At 43.7% G+C, this 19562-nt stretch overlaps 1 protein-coding gene and 1 long non-coding RNA gene across 4 annotated transcripts in view; one reads left to right on the top strand and one right to left on the bottom strand.

Moving 5' to 3' along the window:
* LOC135234948 (uncharacterized) overlaps positions 1 to 19562 on the top strand; it is a 48938-nt gene that overhangs the window by 8724 nt on the left and 20652 nt on the right. Inside the window, exons 2-3 of one of the 3 annotated variants that reach the window (XR_010324248.1) lie at positions 4961 to 5156; positions 11876 to 12331. This is a non-coding gene — a long non-coding RNA (uncharacterized LOC135234948). Of the gene's footprint in view, positions 1 to 4960; positions 5157 to 8486; positions 8827 to 11875; positions 12332 to 19562 lie in introns of those variants that run through there. The other 2 variants (XR_010324249.1, XR_010324247.1) reach the window with 2 other exon arrangements.
* Positions 1118 to 16563, bottom strand: LOC135234947 (troponin I, slow skeletal muscle-like). The gene is made up of 8 exons (XM_064300094.1): positions 16442 to 16563; positions 14022 to 14055; positions 13157 to 13198; positions 12326 to 12457; positions 8974 to 9063; positions 8523 to 8699; positions 4995 to 5103; positions 1118 to 1655 (listed from the first exon to the last, which is right to left on the bottom strand). The coding sequence occupies exons 3-7, from the start codon at positions 13163 to 13165 to the stop codon at positions 4999 to 5001; spliced, it is 513 nt and encodes a 170-aa protein (XP_064156164.1). The 5' UTR covers positions 13166 to 13198; positions 14022 to 14055; positions 16442 to 16563; the 3' UTR covers positions 1118 to 1655; positions 4995 to 4998.

The raw sequence follows: 19562 nt of genomic DNA, 5'->3' as shown, positions 1-19562 counted from the left end.
AGGCCATGAGGCCTTATCGTGGGTGAATGTCGTGAGCTGACAGCCACCACTGGATTGGGGTTGATAGGGCAGTCAGGCGGATTTGCATGTAGGCTAGATGAGGCCATGGAAAAAGGAGAAAGGTCTAGGTGCTTAAATCGTTTTATTGCTATGCAGGGCGTGGCGCATCCAACATTTTACCTTCACTATTGTGGAGGAATGGCTCTCGTGGTCAATTTGCATCTTTTACAATCCCCCTCGCGAACTTTTGCAGGTTATACTGCTGTCAGAATGAGTTCTGGTGGCGCACACTGTAAAATGGGGTGCTTTGAAATGAAAAAAATTGATGCTTTGAAATGTGAGCCATTGTACAGCGTACTGCCAGACTGGCAAACTGTCAAGAAGGAAATCAACAACAAAAGGAAGTAATTCAGAAGACCAAACAGGGATATGAAATAGAACTAAGAAAGTTCTCAAAATCTTGAACATACAATTAAATTGATAATTTCATTGTAGTAAATATAGCAGGTTTTTTTCTGTTCAGTGACCCATTCTCTGTATACATGGTGTCCGTAGTTTCTCTATGGTAAAAACATGGAATTTAACAATGCCTACGGAGTAATTTTTTTAAAGAATTATTTACATGTGTTAATGTGCTCAGTGAAAACCTGTATGGTTTGTGATCCCTAAATTGTGTACAGTATGATAGAATGCTGACAGGTAGAGTAAGCATTCTTTAGAGTGTGTACTTTGCGCTTTCCTGTTTAAACCATACTCTGAAAGGCATCACCATATGCACCCTTATGGCTCGTATGGTGACTCAATTGATAAATCTTTTCACGTCTTAATGCATGTCCTTATTTGGACAGGAAGTCAGCACACTGGATTAACATGTTGAAATGACAATGTAGGTATGACATCTAACTCTGTGAATGTTCAAGATAGAATCAATTGCTAAACTGCAGTCCTGTAACAAATACTTATATCTGATTGGGGAATGAATGCACAGACACAGGCATTGAACAGTGTACCAACACAGAAGTTGTTAAAAAAAAAACAAATGGCTAAACACTGAGATGCATTGAGGTACGTTTCTAGTAACTGCCTTTTGAAATGCGACCCTCATTATCAATCACTGTTAAAAGAAAAAACAGTTTATTAATTTGAGCATAACATCCCCTGATTTGGAAAACATACAGCTTCATACCAGTTATACAGCATGCAAATACTCTAAATGCTGAACTTCAGTATAATTCATATAAGGTTTATACATCATTTGTAATGTATAGTTAATCACAGAGCTCACAAATGTACTTTACATGCTAAAATGAATTATATAGTTTAAATAGCAGAGTAATATAATAGCATCAGTTGAATTTTACTCTGTAGCACATGTAGCTTGAGGGAGTAATTGATTGTATTGAATTATTGCAGGGTTTGATACAACGTTAAATCTTGTGGAATAGAATACAGTCTGAAAGTTACCATCACAGCAGATCTGAGGAAACACTGAGTATACATTTAAGAACAAAAACCTGTTACTCTCTTTTGTCAATTTAACATGGATTAAGTACATTAAGGCAAAAGACACACTAAGCAGACATCTTCACTGATCGGTTGAGAACACGCTAACAACGGTGTTTTTGAGTCTCCACTGCTTCCTCTTTCATCACTTCCTGTGAAACAGATCAAATAAAAGCAAATAAACATTGGTAGCATAGGGGTAACGGACAAAAATGAACATCTAATATTAAAAGACATCAGTAACACTTTCTATGAATGGCCCTTCATATGAGCTACATAACTCCTTCATAAGCAGTAATAATAGTAAAATCACCTGACATTTTTATGTCAATAAATGCAAATGGACATGTTATGCCACAGCTGATACCACAAATGACATCATGACACAGGCATGTGGCAAATGTCACTTGCTATTTGCTGTTATTGACATAAGCATTCATACATGTCTGTGTGGTGTTTCTGGATGTTATATGTAATGCTTCTGAAGCGGTTATATAGTTCCTATGAAGGACCATTCATAGAAAGTATTATGAAAATATCTCAGAAGTAAATCATACATAGTTAGTGCCACGGTCTCATTAGGTGTGACTATTAAACTGTCCAGGCCAGATGCAGGCAGCTTCATTGTAGAGCTGCCATACAGCTTGTCAAAAAGGGTTAGGGATAATTGTGTCCTTGGACCACAATAGCACCGCAGCAGGACCAGGTGGATAACAGATCTGAACAGGTGACAAAGAAACTCAGAAGTATGCCACATGTCCCGTTGCAGTGATGGAGTGACCAGAATCTCTCGCTCAGGTTCGACCCAGCATCTAAGCTAAACGAATCCTGCAACATCCTGACCATGACACATATAGAGGTGGGTAGTAACGCATTATATTTACTCCGTTACATTTACTTAAGTAACTATTTGAATAAATTGTACTTGTAAGAGTAGTTTTAACGCAACATACTTTTCACTTTTACTCGAGTATATTTGCGAAGAAAAAATGCTACTTTTACTCCGTTATATTCGGCTACATTCCGCTCGTTACTTTTATTTTTTACCCATTTTTTATTCAAAGCACGTTCTGTTTGTTTCATTCTCTCAGAGAGACTTCAGCCAAAGAGGCTGTCTGGTCTTTGCTTAGGCTCTGTCACAGCCCCAAATGACTCCGTTTCACCAATCATACGTATCCAGTCACAGCACACAGAAGGATGAGTGGGTGACAACAATGGCTGAAACAACGGCGGGTAATTCGTAGGAGGCAGAACACCCCTGGCCTCACATTCAAACTATGTTTTACTTACACACTACCAAAAACAGTAGTTACATTATGCGCTGCCTTCTTTGTCTGCCTAGAAATGTGGACATTTCAGCCTACAAGAACTCAACTTCGAACTTGAGAAAATATGTGACGGTAAGTTGTAGGTTAGTTTTGGCTGTGGATAGCTAACTATTTGACTGAGTGGTCATTTATTGTCTTGGACAATCCGTTTGTGAAATATACGCGCATTTGTGATGGCTCGGTACCTTCCAAAATAGCTGTGCCTAATACTACACGCCTTGTTTACGGCGTTGTCGCCCTTTTTAGTACAGTCTGGCTTGATTGACAATTCATTTATTCAGTAGGTGAGAGTATAAGCTTTCTAGCGATGTATAACATGTCTAATGTTGCTTTTGGAATAGCGTTTTTTAGGTCAGCGTAACCGAAATTTTTCTTATCATCGCATTCACTTATGCATTCACTCACGAAACGTGGTCAACTATTATTCGTAATTTCTTGGGAAATAGTATTATTATTGAGGACTTCTGGGCATAGCTAAGCCGCATGTTTGCTGATAGACCTATCTGACATTGTTTTCTGGAGCAAAACAGGAGCGGATTGAACTGTATTGTTGATTTACTGTCTCTGTCTCCATCTACTGAACACAGATAAGATTTCATCATTGCTATGTAAGTAGGCTATTATTGTTCAAAATACTTCGGTTATATACGTTATTTTTGAAATTGAGTGTGTTTAAATAGGTTACTTGTATTAATGTGGATATTTCACACTGTAATGTAAGCGTTAGTTAGTAGTGTAATAGTTTTTGTGAAGCATGCAACAGTCATGACGTGAGCGCTGGAACATTGCATAGCATTGCATAGCATACATAAAGTTTGTTTACGCTAAACCGGAAGTTCTCCACATATTCCGCGCAAGGCATCATGGGACTTTGGAATATTGTGGATAAGTGCATCATAAGGTACAATAATGGTGCGACAAAGCATTATGTTTTCCACATATAAAGTTTCTGTTTGAATTTGAGCAGGCTCCTCTTTGTTGTGATGATGAGTCTATTTTAATGGATAAATCCCCTGTAGCCTCATTGATATTTTTTCTGTCAGCGGAGGGTTCACCCCAACAAACTGATGAGGTATACAGACTTAATAGAGTACAACAGAAAGTGAAAATCCTCCTCTTCTGACGAACCTCCTGTGTATTGTTTTATTTAAAGGGATATGATTTAGGCCATATTTGAATTTGCGCATGGCTATTTTATATTTTGTTTATTTATATTGGACAAGCATTTACAATTTTATATTTTGGACATTTGGATTTTTATGCTCATCTTGCTCTGCTTATTTCAACATTAAATCAGATTATATGAAGTAACTCAGTACTTGAGTAGTCTTTTCACAAGATACTTTCTTACTCTTACTCAAGTAATTATTTGCATGACTACTTTTACTTCTACTTGAGTCATTATTATTTTAAAGTAACAATACTTTTACCTGAGTACAGTTTTTGGCTACTCTACCCACCTCTGGCCACATAGACAGGTCTGCTGCAACTCCTGAAACGGAAGTGCAGAGGTGCGCCAAATTACCAGGAAATGCATCTGAAAACAAATCCAACCAGTTCCTCAGAGGGACTTTGATGGACCTGCCCAGTGTTCTTTCAATGTGAGGATTTCCAACGGCAGAATTAAAAGCAATTCCCAAGCTGAAAACGGAACCATATGTGGATATTTTTCAAACGTTGAAAAATAGTGAGTGTGAGAGTGAGATTTTTGTTTTGCTGATTTTTATTTCTGCTTAAGAGTGATTTGGAATGTCCTGCTGGTACTTTTGTCCTGGCTGTGCTTGTTTGCTGGTGCTTTAAATAGTTTAAAATGTAAACTCAGGAGAAGGTGCATGAAGCACCTACTTGTGGAAGGTTTCCTCCATACCCCATTACAAAAAACATGTGCTCCCCTTTCTGTTTTTCTTACCAATTTGTAGTCAGTAACTGTTATTCTGGCCCAGAGCCACTACTGTTCCAGAGTTAGCACTGATCTGAAGAGAGACTTCTCTCTCACTAATCAGAGGAGATACCGCTTTTTCACTGATCAGAGAAGAGACCTCTCTTTCACTAATCAGAGGAGATACCTCTCTTTCACTGATCAGAGGAGAGACAAATTTATACTGTTTTTTTGTTTCTTTTTTTTAAAGGAGTGGACATGCAGGTCACATGACCCCGGCTCACCTCATCACTGTGTGGGACCCTTTGCAGCGTCAAACATCTTCTTCCTGCCCTCCATTCCAGACATGGCCTCCACATTCTTCCTCCAGTCACTATCCTCTACTGGCCGCTTCTATGAACGACAGAATGGACGAATGATGAATGGACAGAAGGAGAGAGTGTAAGGTAAGGAGGTGTAGGAGGAACAGATGGACAGTACAGAGAGCGAAAGTGAGGAAAAGATACCATCGGGAACAGATAAAGGGAGAGTAAATAAATGAGCGAGAGCCAGAGAGAGAGGGAAAAGAGGGATAGGGAAATATACTACCGTCACATTGGAAAGAAGGAAGGAAAAAAACAATTTAGGGCCAGAGCTCAGCAACTTCAATGTACCACAAACTCATTTTCCAGACCTCATTCAGCCATTACTTTCATGTATGACCTCATTGATATTGAAAGCCAACTAACAATGATATAATCTAGCTTTAAGGCCAGTTCTCAAGGGGAATTCAGTTCAACTGTTGAAACCAGGATGACTTTCCACAAAACGCATCCCACTGTTGTGTAATCCCAGTTGTCATTGGTAATTTGTGACTTCAGGCTCATCATGAATGTCAGGGACTGTTTTACACACTACAAGCAACACAGCACTATAAAGAGGTGTGTTAGAGGTGAGGTGTAGCTATCTCGGGCAACAGCAGGAATCCTGGTGCGTTGAAGTGAAGTATTAAGGTGACCCAAGGAGCTCTGCTGATGTAACCTCTCATTAACTCTGCTAGGTCAAGGCCAATTGTGTCTGACAGTGCCCTATCCAGCCAATGTTGGGTAATGGCACAGCCAAGGCTGAGAACCTGAGCCTATAGGGTCCAGTCTATGCTCATTATGAATGCAAGTGACTCTTACTTAAGCAATACATGACGAATACAGTCACAGCTACAGGGGAGTTGCTAGGCACGACCTAAAGTGTATTATGGTATGGTTGCATATATAATGGTTGCAACTCATCAAAACAATTAATTGGTGACACAATATTATTTTGTAATAACATTTAGTAAATAACGGTTTGTGCATGGAGTGATACTGTTTACAAACAGGCTATTTGAGTAACTGTTACTGTATTTACAGTCAACGTAGGACGTGATTCTCAGCCAATCAGCGTCCAGGATCTAGGACGTAGAAGCTGCTTGTATCCAGGGCAACTTGCATAAGTGCAAACATGCAGGTTTAGGCGAAGAAGCGCTGATGCTGAGTCATCAGGGTCAAAACCAACAGTGGTAGCATGCTGCTGCAGACTGCTGGCGAGCTAATGTTGGCTAACGAGGTAATGCAGCAAAGGCTCAGACGTGTGACTATAAGACCCAGCTTGTGTCTCCACTGAAGGCCATCCCTGACTGAGACAGTCCAGAATCTTCTCTTAGTCTTACTCTGATCAATGAACGTGGATTTAGTCCTCAAACAGAACTGAGGTTTGGCTTTTAGGTGATGCCATTCTGTTATTGTCAGTTATACACAAAGACGGCTAGGACTGTTTGTCACAAAACAAGGTCAGGGAACAGTTAATTCTCTTGGGGCAGGACTTTCTTTCTTGTATACCACAATAATTTACAATGCACTATAGCACCACTGACATAATACGAACAAACCAATGGCATGCTTTCAGTCCTCAGACAATCCATTCAGCAAAAGTGCAATGCTGGCATAAAGCAAGCATACAGACACTTTAGAATAAGGTTACAGTAATTAACATGAACGAAGTAATTACTCAACATGAACAAATAATAATGTTAACAAAACATGATAGCATGACAGTAATATATACAAACTATTTTTGGTTGGGAAGTACTTCATGATGTGTTCATATAAATCAAAACAACATTATTCGAAGGTTTCTGTTTGCTTCTAAAGCACTGTGTTTGAGTTACATTTCCCCTGAAAAAACTATCAGTTGAGGAAGGCATGCATGTCAGTGGTTTGTTTGCTTCATTAAGAGGACATTTCAGCTGAAGACAAAGTGATCGTCCTCTCCTTTCTTTTACAGTCGTCGTAATTTGACACATTTATAAAAACCAGTACCTCAGTCCGTGGAGAGGGCTAAGCAGGGAGGGGGGAGGTGGCCTAGGCGTGAGTGATAGGTCCGTCCTACTGGTCGAACAGGTCCTCCGCTCTGTGGTGCGCTCACGATTCGGCCGTCCCGCGGGTCCGGGATGGGGCGGGGCCGATCTTGGAGGCGGGGCCGAAAGCTGGCCCGCACAAAGCCTGGCCTCAGCCGCCACAAAGCCGCCATTGTCAGGCTCCGCCGCGCCCGCGCGGTCGCCGCCCAGCATTATCAGCGACACCATCTCTCCCGCGCCGCATCAAAAGCCCCTTCCTGCCCCGCACTGCGGTGTCCCACATCCTTCCCGAAAGCGTGTCTAAGCGCCTTTGAAAAGTGATGTCATCTGCATTTCTCACATCACTGCTGAAACTGAGGCTCCCTGTGGGGACAGAGCTTAGACTTCTCTTCTTGGCGTCTCCTTGGGTTCCGCCATTGCCCAGCACCTTCGGTTGCAAAGAAGCCAGGCGCTCACGTAGCTTTAAAACAGTGTAACACCTCAATGGCTGTTGAGTCAGATGTGGGTATGGTCGCTGTCACGAGGTTCATCCCCTCCCTCCAGACCGTAGGTGAGGTTAACAGTGTCCAGGCCATGAAGTGCCAGCACAAAACAGTGCAGCCAGGAAACTGCGGTCTCTCAGCTGCAGCCAACTTAGATTCCTACACATTAATTTAACCAAAGCTAACAATAACACATGCCCTGTTTCTCAGATCAAATGATTCAAATGAAAGTGCTGTATTGTTCTTTTTGGTTGAATGGAAGTGGAAAAGCAGTGGAAAAGTACTACAGTAAATCAAGGGGCAGTCTTCACCAGTGCGTGTTATAATAACATACTGAATATTAGTAGCAGAGGATCTGCTATGTAATGCCTCTTGTCCTCAAGATGGCCCTTTCCCTAAGGATATGGTAAATGGTACTGCATTTATATAGCGCTTTTATCCAAAACGCTTTACAATTGATGCCTCTGCCTTCGCCAGAGCAGTTAGGGTTTAGGTGTCTTGCTCAGGGACACTTCGACACGCCCAGGGCGGGGATCGAACCGGCAGCCCTCCGACTGCCAGACAACCGCTCTTACCTCCTGAGCTATGTCGCACCTCATGTGTTCGATTTGAATATACATTTACAGTATGACTTTGCCCTCTGCGTTCTTCTGACTGAGAAAATTGTAATTGTTTTTCCATCAAACATTCTGAATTTTTTTAAAGGCCTTTGCTATTCCTTTTTGCATATGTCATAGGCCCTTATTTGTGAAAACCATTTTTTTAGGTTTCTAATGCAGGATTTTAATCTTGGTCATGAAGTACTTCAGGATGTGCTTGATCTCATTGTCAGTCAACATGTCATTGACCGATTAAAAAGTAACTGAGTTCACAGTTAAGCCCCTTCACCTGGAAAGCTGGGTCTAAAATGGAGCACCCATCAGATCCTCCAGTACCGTTGTGGAAAACCCCTGGCCTACCTTCTCAGTGTCCTCCTTCTTGACAGATTTGAGGTTAGCCCTGAGGTCCATGGACACCTTGTGCTTGGAGCCCAGCAGTGACCGCAGGATGGCGTCGGCCGACACCCTCACCCTCCTCAGGGTGGGGCGCTTGAACTTCCCCCGCAGGTCCACCACCTTGATGGTCAGGTCTTTGATCTAAAAAAGAAAATGGGTGGTGGGAATTTGGGGATCTATCCTAAATTCAGCCAAAAAAGAATTCCCTAGCAGCAACTGAATATACTGAAATTTATTGTAAAATACAATAAATAAAGTGATCTCTAAACATGTTAAAATTTTTATTATTTAGTACAGTAGAGCCCTTCTGTAAGGAGTTTTCTGTTGCTCTGTGTACACTGAAAATTCAGCTTGACTCTGAAACAGCTGAATTGTGGGATTTGTAGTTTGGCCTTGCTGCTGCACTAAACCGTACCTCTCTGGTGTTGTGAATGACTTTGGCCTCGATGTCGTACCGCTCCTCGTCCACCGCGTCGATCTTAGCGTGTAGCTCCCGGCAGAGCTCCTGTGGTGAGAGAGAGGCGGGTCTCAGGGAGGAGCTTCACCAGGCCGCTAGGCTACAAGCAGAAAAGCTTCAGGAGCCTGGCATGGCTCTTACAGTAGAGCCTGGCATGGCTGCCTTACAGTAGAGCCTGGCATGGCTGTCTTACAGTAGAGCCTGGCATGGCTGTCTTACAGTAGAGCCTGGCATGGCTGTCTTACAGTAGAGCCTGGCATGGCTGTCTTACAGTAGAGCCTGGCATGGCTCTTACAGTAGAGCCTGGCATGGCTCTTACAGTAGCACAGGTGACCCAGCGAGATACATTGAAGCTACAAATGTAACCTCAACTGCGTTGTCAGGTGTTGAGCGAATATTTGATGTCCGTCATCATCTTTGTTGATTCAGTGCATATCTGTCCGGCCCCATCTATCCACCGCACATGAGGAGTCACCATAATGGCTTTTGTGTATTGCCATGGTAGGTGCTCCATCCCGACAGTATTTTAGCTTTCATCTCCATATAAAACCTTTGATATTGGACGCAGTATGTGCTCAGCAGCTTTTGTGAATTGGTCGATACACCGTGTTGTCTTTGATCAGATATCAAGAGAACTTCTCTAACACAAATGAAACAACAACACAAACAAAATTTTGTGTTATATAAAACGAGCAGAAGAAAGACTGGAGGCAGCTGTAGCAGCTGGCTCTGTTCTTTGCAGCACCCAGTGCCTTGTGGGAAAAATATTGATATTGAGAACACCTGTAGGGCATAAATCAGAGGGGAGAGTAGCGTGTCACTCCCTTGTCAGACAAAGCCAGAGAACAGGTGGAACAGGAAGACTAACAGGAAGACAAAGAGGAAGAACAGGAAGGGGAGGGGCCAATGCAAACACAACATTAGCATGGCTGAAGGTAACTCACACATTACTGTCAATAGAAATGACACATGCATAGCTAAAGGTCAGCAGCCAACTCGTGATTTAGCCCCTTTAAATGAAGAACGTTAGTTCAGTGAAGATGACTCAGTGTATAACTGCCATTTCATAGCATGTGGTGGCCACACTTTCTTTCCATCACCTGTATATGTATTATATTGAATTCACAATACTCAATACCATAAGCGCCCTAACCCAAGAACCTGAGGAATGTGCCACTCACATTATAGCTAATACCTCATAACTTTCACACACCATTATGAAATAACAGACATATCCCTGATTTAAGGGTCCTTTCTAAATGACATAGCTCAGAGTAAGACCATTGTCTGCAGTCGAGAGGTGCCGTTCAACCCGCCTAGCGTGTCAAGTGTCCTTGAGCAAGACACCTAACCCCTAACTGCTCTGGCGAATGAGAGGCATCAATTGTAAAGCTCTTTGGATAAAAGCGCTATATAAATGCAGTCCATTTACCATTTACCATGATAAATTAATCCCCTTCACTCATACCTTAATTCCCTAGTTAATTTGTTATGCATATATATCTTGGCCTTATATATACCTTAACATAAAACATTTATTAAATCTGTTAATTTTCTGTGCAAGGGTACATTAATGGATGCAGCAGAGTACAGCAGAGGCCTTAAATATATTTGTGTAATATATTAATATATATAATATATAACCCCTTAATGGCATATTTAAGGTATGTACATCAAGGTATGCATTAGATTTAATTGTATGATGACTAACTGTCATTTTCAGCTCTATATTCATTTTGACATATATAATTTACCTCAGAACATTCTTGTTTATTAAAAGGATAACCAAATCATGAACACATATGCACAAATGCAATCATATTGTATCACATTTGATCAGTACAATACCCCTTGAAGAACCAGCTGCCATAGCCAATTTACTTTATAACTGATATCTTTGTGGGGTGCCTGTAGACTAGGTTTCCGCAATAACCTGGTTAATCTTGAAATTAACGTTTTAGGCTATATTAATGAAAAATCATAGTCGATAGGCAGTCCAACTGGCTAACATTGAAGAACGTAGTTAAGCTGGCAAAATTGAATATGCAAAAAATGAATTCATTCAACAAACAGTTTTGAAAAGGCTTAGGGTATGGCCAAAATGACTGATTTTACTGGTTACATGAAATATTATTTTTAAATAGGAAACTAACATGAGTATTGGGAAACAATCATTATGCCAGGCCATCAATCTCGGTTAGAAGTTTATGTTGACATTTAATTGAGGTTGTAGTATAATTACAACTTTTTATATGTTTAGTTTTGGTGTAGTTTGTCTCTCGTGTTTGTGATTAAAATTTTTTTTTTCATTTTCGGATCCATGCCTGTGTAGTGTATACATTTAGTTTTTGTTTCAGTTTCAGGGGGAGAAAGTAGGTTTCAGGTAAAATGCTGTAAGAATCAAACACCTTTCCCTTAACAGAGTGGGAACAGCAGCCCATGACCTCATTAGACACTGGAATTGGGTTTTTACAGTAATGTACAGCGTTTTCAATTTGCTCATTTGTAACATTTTTTTTAACACTGGAACCTGTGGCGGACTGTCAGTATGAGGTGGAAACAGGTGGCCATGCCCCCCCCCCCCCAATCAGTGTGTCCTCCAGTTAGACAGCTTTGGTTCACAGAGCCTGCTGCTCTAGCCTGAGTATGAAAAATAAAAATGGCCTCTCAATATCGTGGACGCTGGTGGCTAGGATGATCGGTTGTAGGATTACACCTGCAGATTTGTTGCTTTGATGTTTATCTTTCAGTTTCGAATTGAGGCCTTGGACACCAGATGTAAGATAAGATAAGGTAAAATAAGTTACACTTAACTGATACCCCGCAGGTTAACTTGTGTTCTGCATTTGACCCACCCTAGCTACTGAGGAACAGCGGGCAGCTACAGCGCAGTGCCCAGGGCTCATCCAGTTCTGAGGCCAGTGCCTTGGTTAAGGGCCAAGGCAGGAGTGCCCCTAACCTGACATGCATGTCTTAGTGTGGGAAGAAACCGGAGTTCCCAGAGGAAGCCAGGGAGAACATACAAGCTCCACGCAGAGAGGATCCGTCCAGCCAGGACTCTAAACTCGGAAGCTCTGTCTCGCAAGGCAGCAGTGCTACCCGCCCCGCCAGCGTGCCACCCTTAATTGGTGTTCGGCACCAAATTGGGTACACTGCGGCCCTCCATGCCTGGTACCTCTGCTTAAACAGTCCCGTCTGGGCACACCTGTCACATGATGGTGTTTGGAACAGAGCCGGTCCGCGGGGGAAAGGGGTGTGTGGAGCACGGTGGGGATTTCGGTTTCTGTTTTACGGGGGTTTGTGGCGCCACCTGGAGTTCAGCGAAGGACATGCCGCTCGTCTGCAGGGGCGGGGCCTTCTCCTCCAGGTATCTCTCCTTCTCTTCCTCTTTGTCCACGATCTCCTGCTCAAGTTCCTCCTTCGCCTTGGCCACCATCAGACTCTGAACAGACACACACACACACACTTTACACGGAAGGTCTGTCATATTTTTTTTTTTACAAGTTCTCCAGCAGCCTGTGTAAAATGACACTTGTGTGTTTTTCTGCCTGCTGTAGGTGGGGACCATAGGTTACTTGGTGCCTGTTTTGTGGTGTAAATGAGCTGTGTTCTCCCTCTTGTGGTACATAAATGAACAACAGTATGGAAATTGCTGTGCACCAAAAACATCATTTTCCGGATGATTTTTTTTTTTTATCTTCAATGTTTGTTTTTCTTCCAGTTTGGAATTCTGAGTCATATTTCTAGGCCTGACTCATTGCTGCATCATTTTGAGAGAGGTCAGTCAAAGCACATGCCCTCTCTGACTCTGCAGTTTAGGGTTAGGGTTAGACTAAGCCATTCTGTCGCTGCATCCACCAGGAGCCAAGGAGCGTGTATTACATGCATTTGGCTCAAACCAACTCAGGGACACCAGCTGACTAGAGGAGCCACTCTTGTGTGTTGAGTTGGGGGAGGGAGGATTTCGATAACGTGCCAGTCTACAGGGATGTGGGTTGCAGTTGGTGTGATCACAAACTGATACCAGAGCTACAGAGCATCACTGCGCTGAAAGCTGGTGCTTTAACGGGATGCACTGCTCAATCGCCCTGAAAGGTTCCGTTTTGGTCACACTGGATGCGACGGCTCAGATGAGACTCACCTTGAGCATGAGCTTGCGGGAGGCTGAGATTTTGGACTTTCCCTAAAGAAAGATGGAGACATTGAAATTACATTAGAGCTATTCACATGAGCACAGTGCTACAGTCATATACCTACATGAATCAGTAACACACCAATCAGATGAATTCATCCATTTATTTTTTACCTTTACATAAACTGTTGCTTTATATAGACTATTTCTACCATTACCTCATTAAAATATTAAATTAATGGAATGCAAAAATGTTAAGTGTTGATTTTCTTTCTCGTTCTCCCTCTGTCTTTCTTGCTCTCACATGCATGTGCGTGCAATAAAAACACGTGTGAGAAAAACGGGTGCATTAGCAGGGATATTTATATGACACATTAAAAATTCTTACCTCACGTCTGCAAAAAAAAAAGAGAAGAGTGTAAGAACTTATTGGCATTGGAGTGATATTATAGTACATTATCAGAGTGAGCACAATTGAATTTAGTTCTGAAAGAGCATTTCTGTCATGAGTAGAATACATCAAATTCAGTCACTTATTTTATTTTTTTTGCTTTTCCACCAGAGTTATATGTCGTATACTGTTGTTGCCTAGTAAATGACCAATTGGTGGTTTCATTTTACTGTATATACTGTTATTATTATCTGTTTGTCCTGGAAGGGACAGGATTTATGGGTTTTAATCTGAAGTATCTGAGCCATCGTAGCTCATGGAAGAGCTTGTTTTGTTTCAGAGTTGTTGTTATTGATGCTTTTCTGTGAATATCCCAAGCGCTATGTCTGATAACATTATAACAGCTGCCATATTGTAGGCACCTCTAAATTGGTAGAGGTGGGGGGCGATGGGATGTGAAATAATGCAATGCAGTATACGTACAGTTGCTCCGGCATCTTGGTATCGATGGCTTGCCCTGCAAGACAAAAATAAGGTCTTTTGTTTCTGGGCTTGACGACGCAGTCACATCGGCCACTTTATTAGATTCTCAGCTGTTGGAAAAATGTGCGTTCATCAGAGCTCGAGTTTCCACTCCCGTTATTTTCTTAGCCAGCCATCAGCAGTGCTAATAAGTAGCGAACCGCGCAGTGACGGACGCGCCTCGATTCAGCTCTCCGGCCCTCATAGTTTGAAGGTTAGGGATTCCTGCCAGTTGTCTACGGAGTGGGAGGCCTCCACAGCCTATAGACTTCTCCAGCTGTCTCTCCAAAACACGGACTCCCTTAGAAATGGCTGAACGACAGAGGCGGAGGCCGAGCTGTAAAAGGTAATTTTGACCTGAATGGAAAACGGCTGCCTGGATCAGCTGAACTGTCTGGGGTCCCGGCTCTTTGTCCCTCTCCCCGGCGTCTCGCTATGATCCTAACTCATAAAATAAGGCCCTGCGTCCCACAGTGCGTTACCCCCAGTGCACCAGGCATTAAGCTGTAGATTCTGGTGTTAAGCTGCGCTGGGTTTGCACACTACCAAACGCGGAATACGCGGCATTGTTCTGGATGGGGTTCAGCTTTCGGAGTGAGTCACCGGGCCGGCATTTCAGGGTTTCGATGTCGTTCCATGCAGAAGCGCAAGCTTTGGAGTGGAGATGCTGTTAGAACCGCACTGTAGGGGCAGATGGCATTCAAAAGCACCTTTAATGAACCAAATGACCCGAGGGAAGTGGACCTTTAAAATACATCGCAAAGCATTCTGGGGAGGTTTGATTGGGGGTGGGGGGTCGGAGTATTGGAGGCTGCCCTGCGTCATAGTAGCAATGCAGACAGATAACAATCCCCTGCTTTCTTCTGCGGATTAGCTGCCCAGAAGGAATTCGGCTCCGCAAATAGCCCCCGGGTCGCCCTGAGGGAGCGCGTGCGGACCCCCCTCTGCAGCTCTTTATCAGCCTCTGGACGAGGGTCCCGTCACCGTCCGCCCACACGAGGCGGAAATCTGAGCGTCAGAGTCCGACATCGCAGATATGTCTGGCACTCCCAGATAGCTCAGGGCTATTATCTCCATTAGGTATTCCCCTGCACTGACTGTACAGGGATACTCATCCATGTGTCTATTCTGTGAAATGATACAAGCAAAAAAAACTGTATTCCAGATACAATAGTAGTATTTTAGTATTTAATAATAATGTAGTAATTGTAAGCAGATATGTGTAAGAAATGAATGAATGAGTTCGCTTTACTTGTAAATATGATGCGCACAGTAAAGTCTACTGCATAAAGGTTTTTGTGCTGATATACATTATGGATTAAATATTTTTTTTGTTAAATACTTTAGCCAGCCATAAATTCAGTTTAGCAAATCATGGTAAAAGAAAATATATATGGTTTTATTCTGAGAATGGATGGTTTCAATTTAAAAATAAAGGAATTGTTAGCATCGTAATAGCAAAGTCTCCCTCAGTTCTAGGTTTTGCTTTGGACCCCAGTAGTGACACGTCTGTTTTGTAGCTCGATATTCATCCTCATCAGTGAACTTGCGCACCAGCCTTGCCATCTGCTACTGATCTCTCTGTACTTTCTTCCCTGTAATTTCTGTATTTTTGTAATTTCATGGCACATAATGAATTCCTCTCAAGTGAAATCGTTCTGACTAGGCATCCATTTTATATACTTTAAAGCCATTTTATGTGTTTTACATCAGTCTGCTATTAAAACGTTTTTATTATTTTTTTCCCCAGGCAGTGATTATTAGAGAATAAATGTTGTATGTAGTACATCAGTATATAATGGTATGAACAATGAATGTCATATTGATAATATCAGTGCTATAAAACAATGACCTCACAATGCAGACCAATGATATGAATGCTAATGTTGAATCACTTAGCCATAACCCTACCAGAACTAGACCAAGCTAAATACATATTTCTTTTGTTTGCATTTTAATAGTTTAGTAGTCTTAACCAGAGCAACTTACACAGTTTACATTACTTCACATACAGTCTGTTTATACAGCTGAACCTTAACTCAGGTTAAGTACCTTGCCCAAGGATTGTCTAACCATTATAATACCCAGCTAAATCAAAACTCCCAGTTTCAGTGAACTTATGTCATTACAGCCCCTTATAGCCCCATCCGCTAACAACCAGATTTTGTTCCATTTCTCTGGCAGACAGTATAACATTATATCAAACAAGTTTTATTTGTATAGCGCTTCTTACTGAGAACTGTTACTAAGACCCAGACAAAGAGCAAGACACAGAGTAACAGTAAAAACCAGGCTTGAACCCGCAGACAGCAGGGACAGGAGGGATTAATGGTGGCTCTCAGACACACCTCACACAGTCTGACGGGACGGAGGCACCCTACCTTGGTGAGGTGCGATGTGCGGTGGTCACTGCAGCCGGCCGACGGGACAGAGATGTGCTGAAGGAATGCGCCTGACTATTTAACCCTGGCCCCCATTGTCTGGCCTGGTCCTCACTGGGTGGTATTAATAGAGCAGCCTGCTCTCTGTCTCCCCCCTCAGCACACGCCCACACACACTCACACGCTCACACACACACACGCCCACACACACACACACACACACACACACACACACACACACGCCCACACACACACACACACACACACGCCCACACACTCACACTCTCACACACACACACTCTCACACTCTCACACACACACACGCACACACACACACACACACACACACACACACACACGCGCACACACGCACACACACTCACACACACACAACACGCCCACACACACACACAGTCACACACACCACACACACGCACACACACACACACACACACGCCCACACACACACACAGTCACACACACACACACACACACACAACACACACACACACACCACGCGCACACACACACACGCCCACACACACACACACACACAACCCCACACGCCCACACACTCACACACGCACGCACACACACACACCACGCACACACACACACACACACACACGCCCACACACACACACACACACACACACACACACACGCCCACACACACACACACACACACGCCACACACACACACACACACACCCCACACACACCGCACTCACATCCACACACACACACACACGCCCACACACACACACACACACACACACAAAGCACACATACGCACACGCACACATACGCACAGTCTCATTCTCATCTACGCACACGCCCACACACACACACACGCACACATACGCACGCATGCACGCACTCACATCCACACACACACACACGCCCACACACACACACACACACACACACACACACGCCCACACACACACACACACACACACACACGCCCACACTCACACACACACACGCCCACACACACACACACACACATACGCACACGCACAGTCTCATTCACATCTACACACACACACGCACACGCACAGTCTCATTCACATCTACACACACGCCCACACACACACACACACACACACACACGCCCACACACACACACACACACACAGACGCCCACACACACACACACACACACACACACAGTCTCATTCACATCTACGCACATGTGAACACACACACGCACACACACACACACACACACACACACACACACACACGCCCACACACACACACACGCACGCACAGTCTCATTCACATCTACGCACACGTGAACACACACACGCACACACACACACGTACGCATGCACTTATGTCCACACACACACACACACACACATACGCACACGCACACACACACACGCACAGTCTCATTCACATCTACGCACAGGTGAACAGACACACGCACACACACACACACACACACACACACGTACGCACGTACGCACGCACTTACGTCCACACACACGCACACTCACAAACACAAACATACACATGCACTCACACTCACGAAAACAATCATACACACATACATGCACACAGTCTCATTCACATCTACGCACACGTGAACACGCTCACGCTCACACACACACACACGTACGCACTCACGCCACACACACACACACACACACACACTCACAAACACAAACACAAACATACACATGCACTCACACTCACGAAAACAATCACCCGCACACATACAGACGTACACACACACACACACACGTATGCACGCACTCACACACACACGTATGTACGCACACACATACACACACAGTCTCATGCACACCCACGCGCGCACATACACGTACGTACCCACGCACGCACTTACACACACACACAGTCTCATACACTCACACGCACACACTCATGTATACATGCACTCACGCACACAAAAATACAGTCTCATGCACTCACACACAAACACACACACATACTCGTGCACACACGCATGCATACACACATTCATGCACATGTGCGCACACACACACACACACACACATACTTGTGCACACACGCACGCATACACACATTCATGCACATGTGCACACACACACTCACACACACACATTCTCGTGCACACACGCACGCATACACACATTCATGCACATGTGCACACACACACTCACACACACACATTCTCGTGCACACACGCACGCATACACACATTCATGCACGTGCTCACACACACACACACGCACATTCTCATGCACACACGCACGCATACACACATTCATGCACGTGCTCACACACACACACACACACGCACATTCTCGTGCACACACGCACGCATACACACATTCATGCACATGTGCACACTCACAGTCTCACACATTTATGCAGGGATTTTCACAATAGCTCAGATTCTTCATCGTCCAGCACCTGAGATTCCTGGCTGTCGGACATTAGTGGGGTTCAGAGGTCTCCCCGCAGCCTCTGATTGTGGGGAGCCTGGGGTACGTCGCTTCTACAGTAAAACGTTTTTATCAAGTCTGCATCCAGAGGAGGGAAGCAGGCAGGTCTGTCTCCCGTCGAGGGAGGCCTCTACCTCAGCCCACCTCTGACGGGACCGTGGCCTAGCGTGGTGAGTTCAGCCATCAAAAACTCGCCAAACTCTCTGTGACGAAAAATAAATGTTCACTTCTAATTAATTGTGCATAATTTCTGGCTGAATCGATCCAGGAACCTGCTCCAGAGAGATTAAATACATTATTTCCCGAGATTGCAGACTCCTAATTTTACTGTAGTTGGCTGATGATGTTGGCCAGAGAAGATATGGTGAAGTTTTTATTTTGGCAAATGAATGTTGTAAAAAATATGGTTGATTATTATTGGTCAGTTTCATCACATTGACTGCGAGTATGGTGGAGTGCCATGGAGAGTGAAACAGGTGAAATATTAGCCTACTGAACATGTAGCAGCCCTCCGATCTAGTGTGGGTACTGTAGTATAAACAGCAGACGGCTCAGTAGGACAGATGCGATAATCCAGATCTGGAACCGGGCTTCTAGCATCTCTTTAATCATGGGGGTGCTGACACTTCTGAGTTTAGCGGTTCTGTGTTCCATTGCCAAACAAAAAAAGAGTTGCC

Source organism: Anguilla rostrata, chromosome 11, assembly GCF_018555375.3.
Source record: "Anguilla rostrata isolate EN2019 chromosome 11, ASM1855537v3, whole genome shotgun sequence".
In the NCBI taxonomy this organism is placed as follows: Eukaryota; Metazoa; Chordata; class Actinopteri; order Anguilliformes; family Anguillidae; genus Anguilla; species Anguilla rostrata.
Note: the sequence above shows the minus strand (reverse complement) of the source record. Positions and strands in the feature narration are given on the sequence as shown.

What these genes read in the sequence shown, in the direction of transcription:
- LOC135234947 (XM_064300094.1), bottom strand. An exon ending in TGTCCTTCGCTGAACTCCAG is followed by an intron (nt 9,064 to 12,325) that starts GTGGCGCCACAA and finishes CTCTCACCACAG; the next exon opens with GAGCTCTGCCGGGAGCTACA. An exon ending in TCATTCACAACACCAGAGAG is followed by an intron (nt 8,700 to 8,973) that starts GTACGGTTTAGT and finishes TTTCTTTTTTAG; the next exon opens with ATCAAAGACCTGACCATCAA.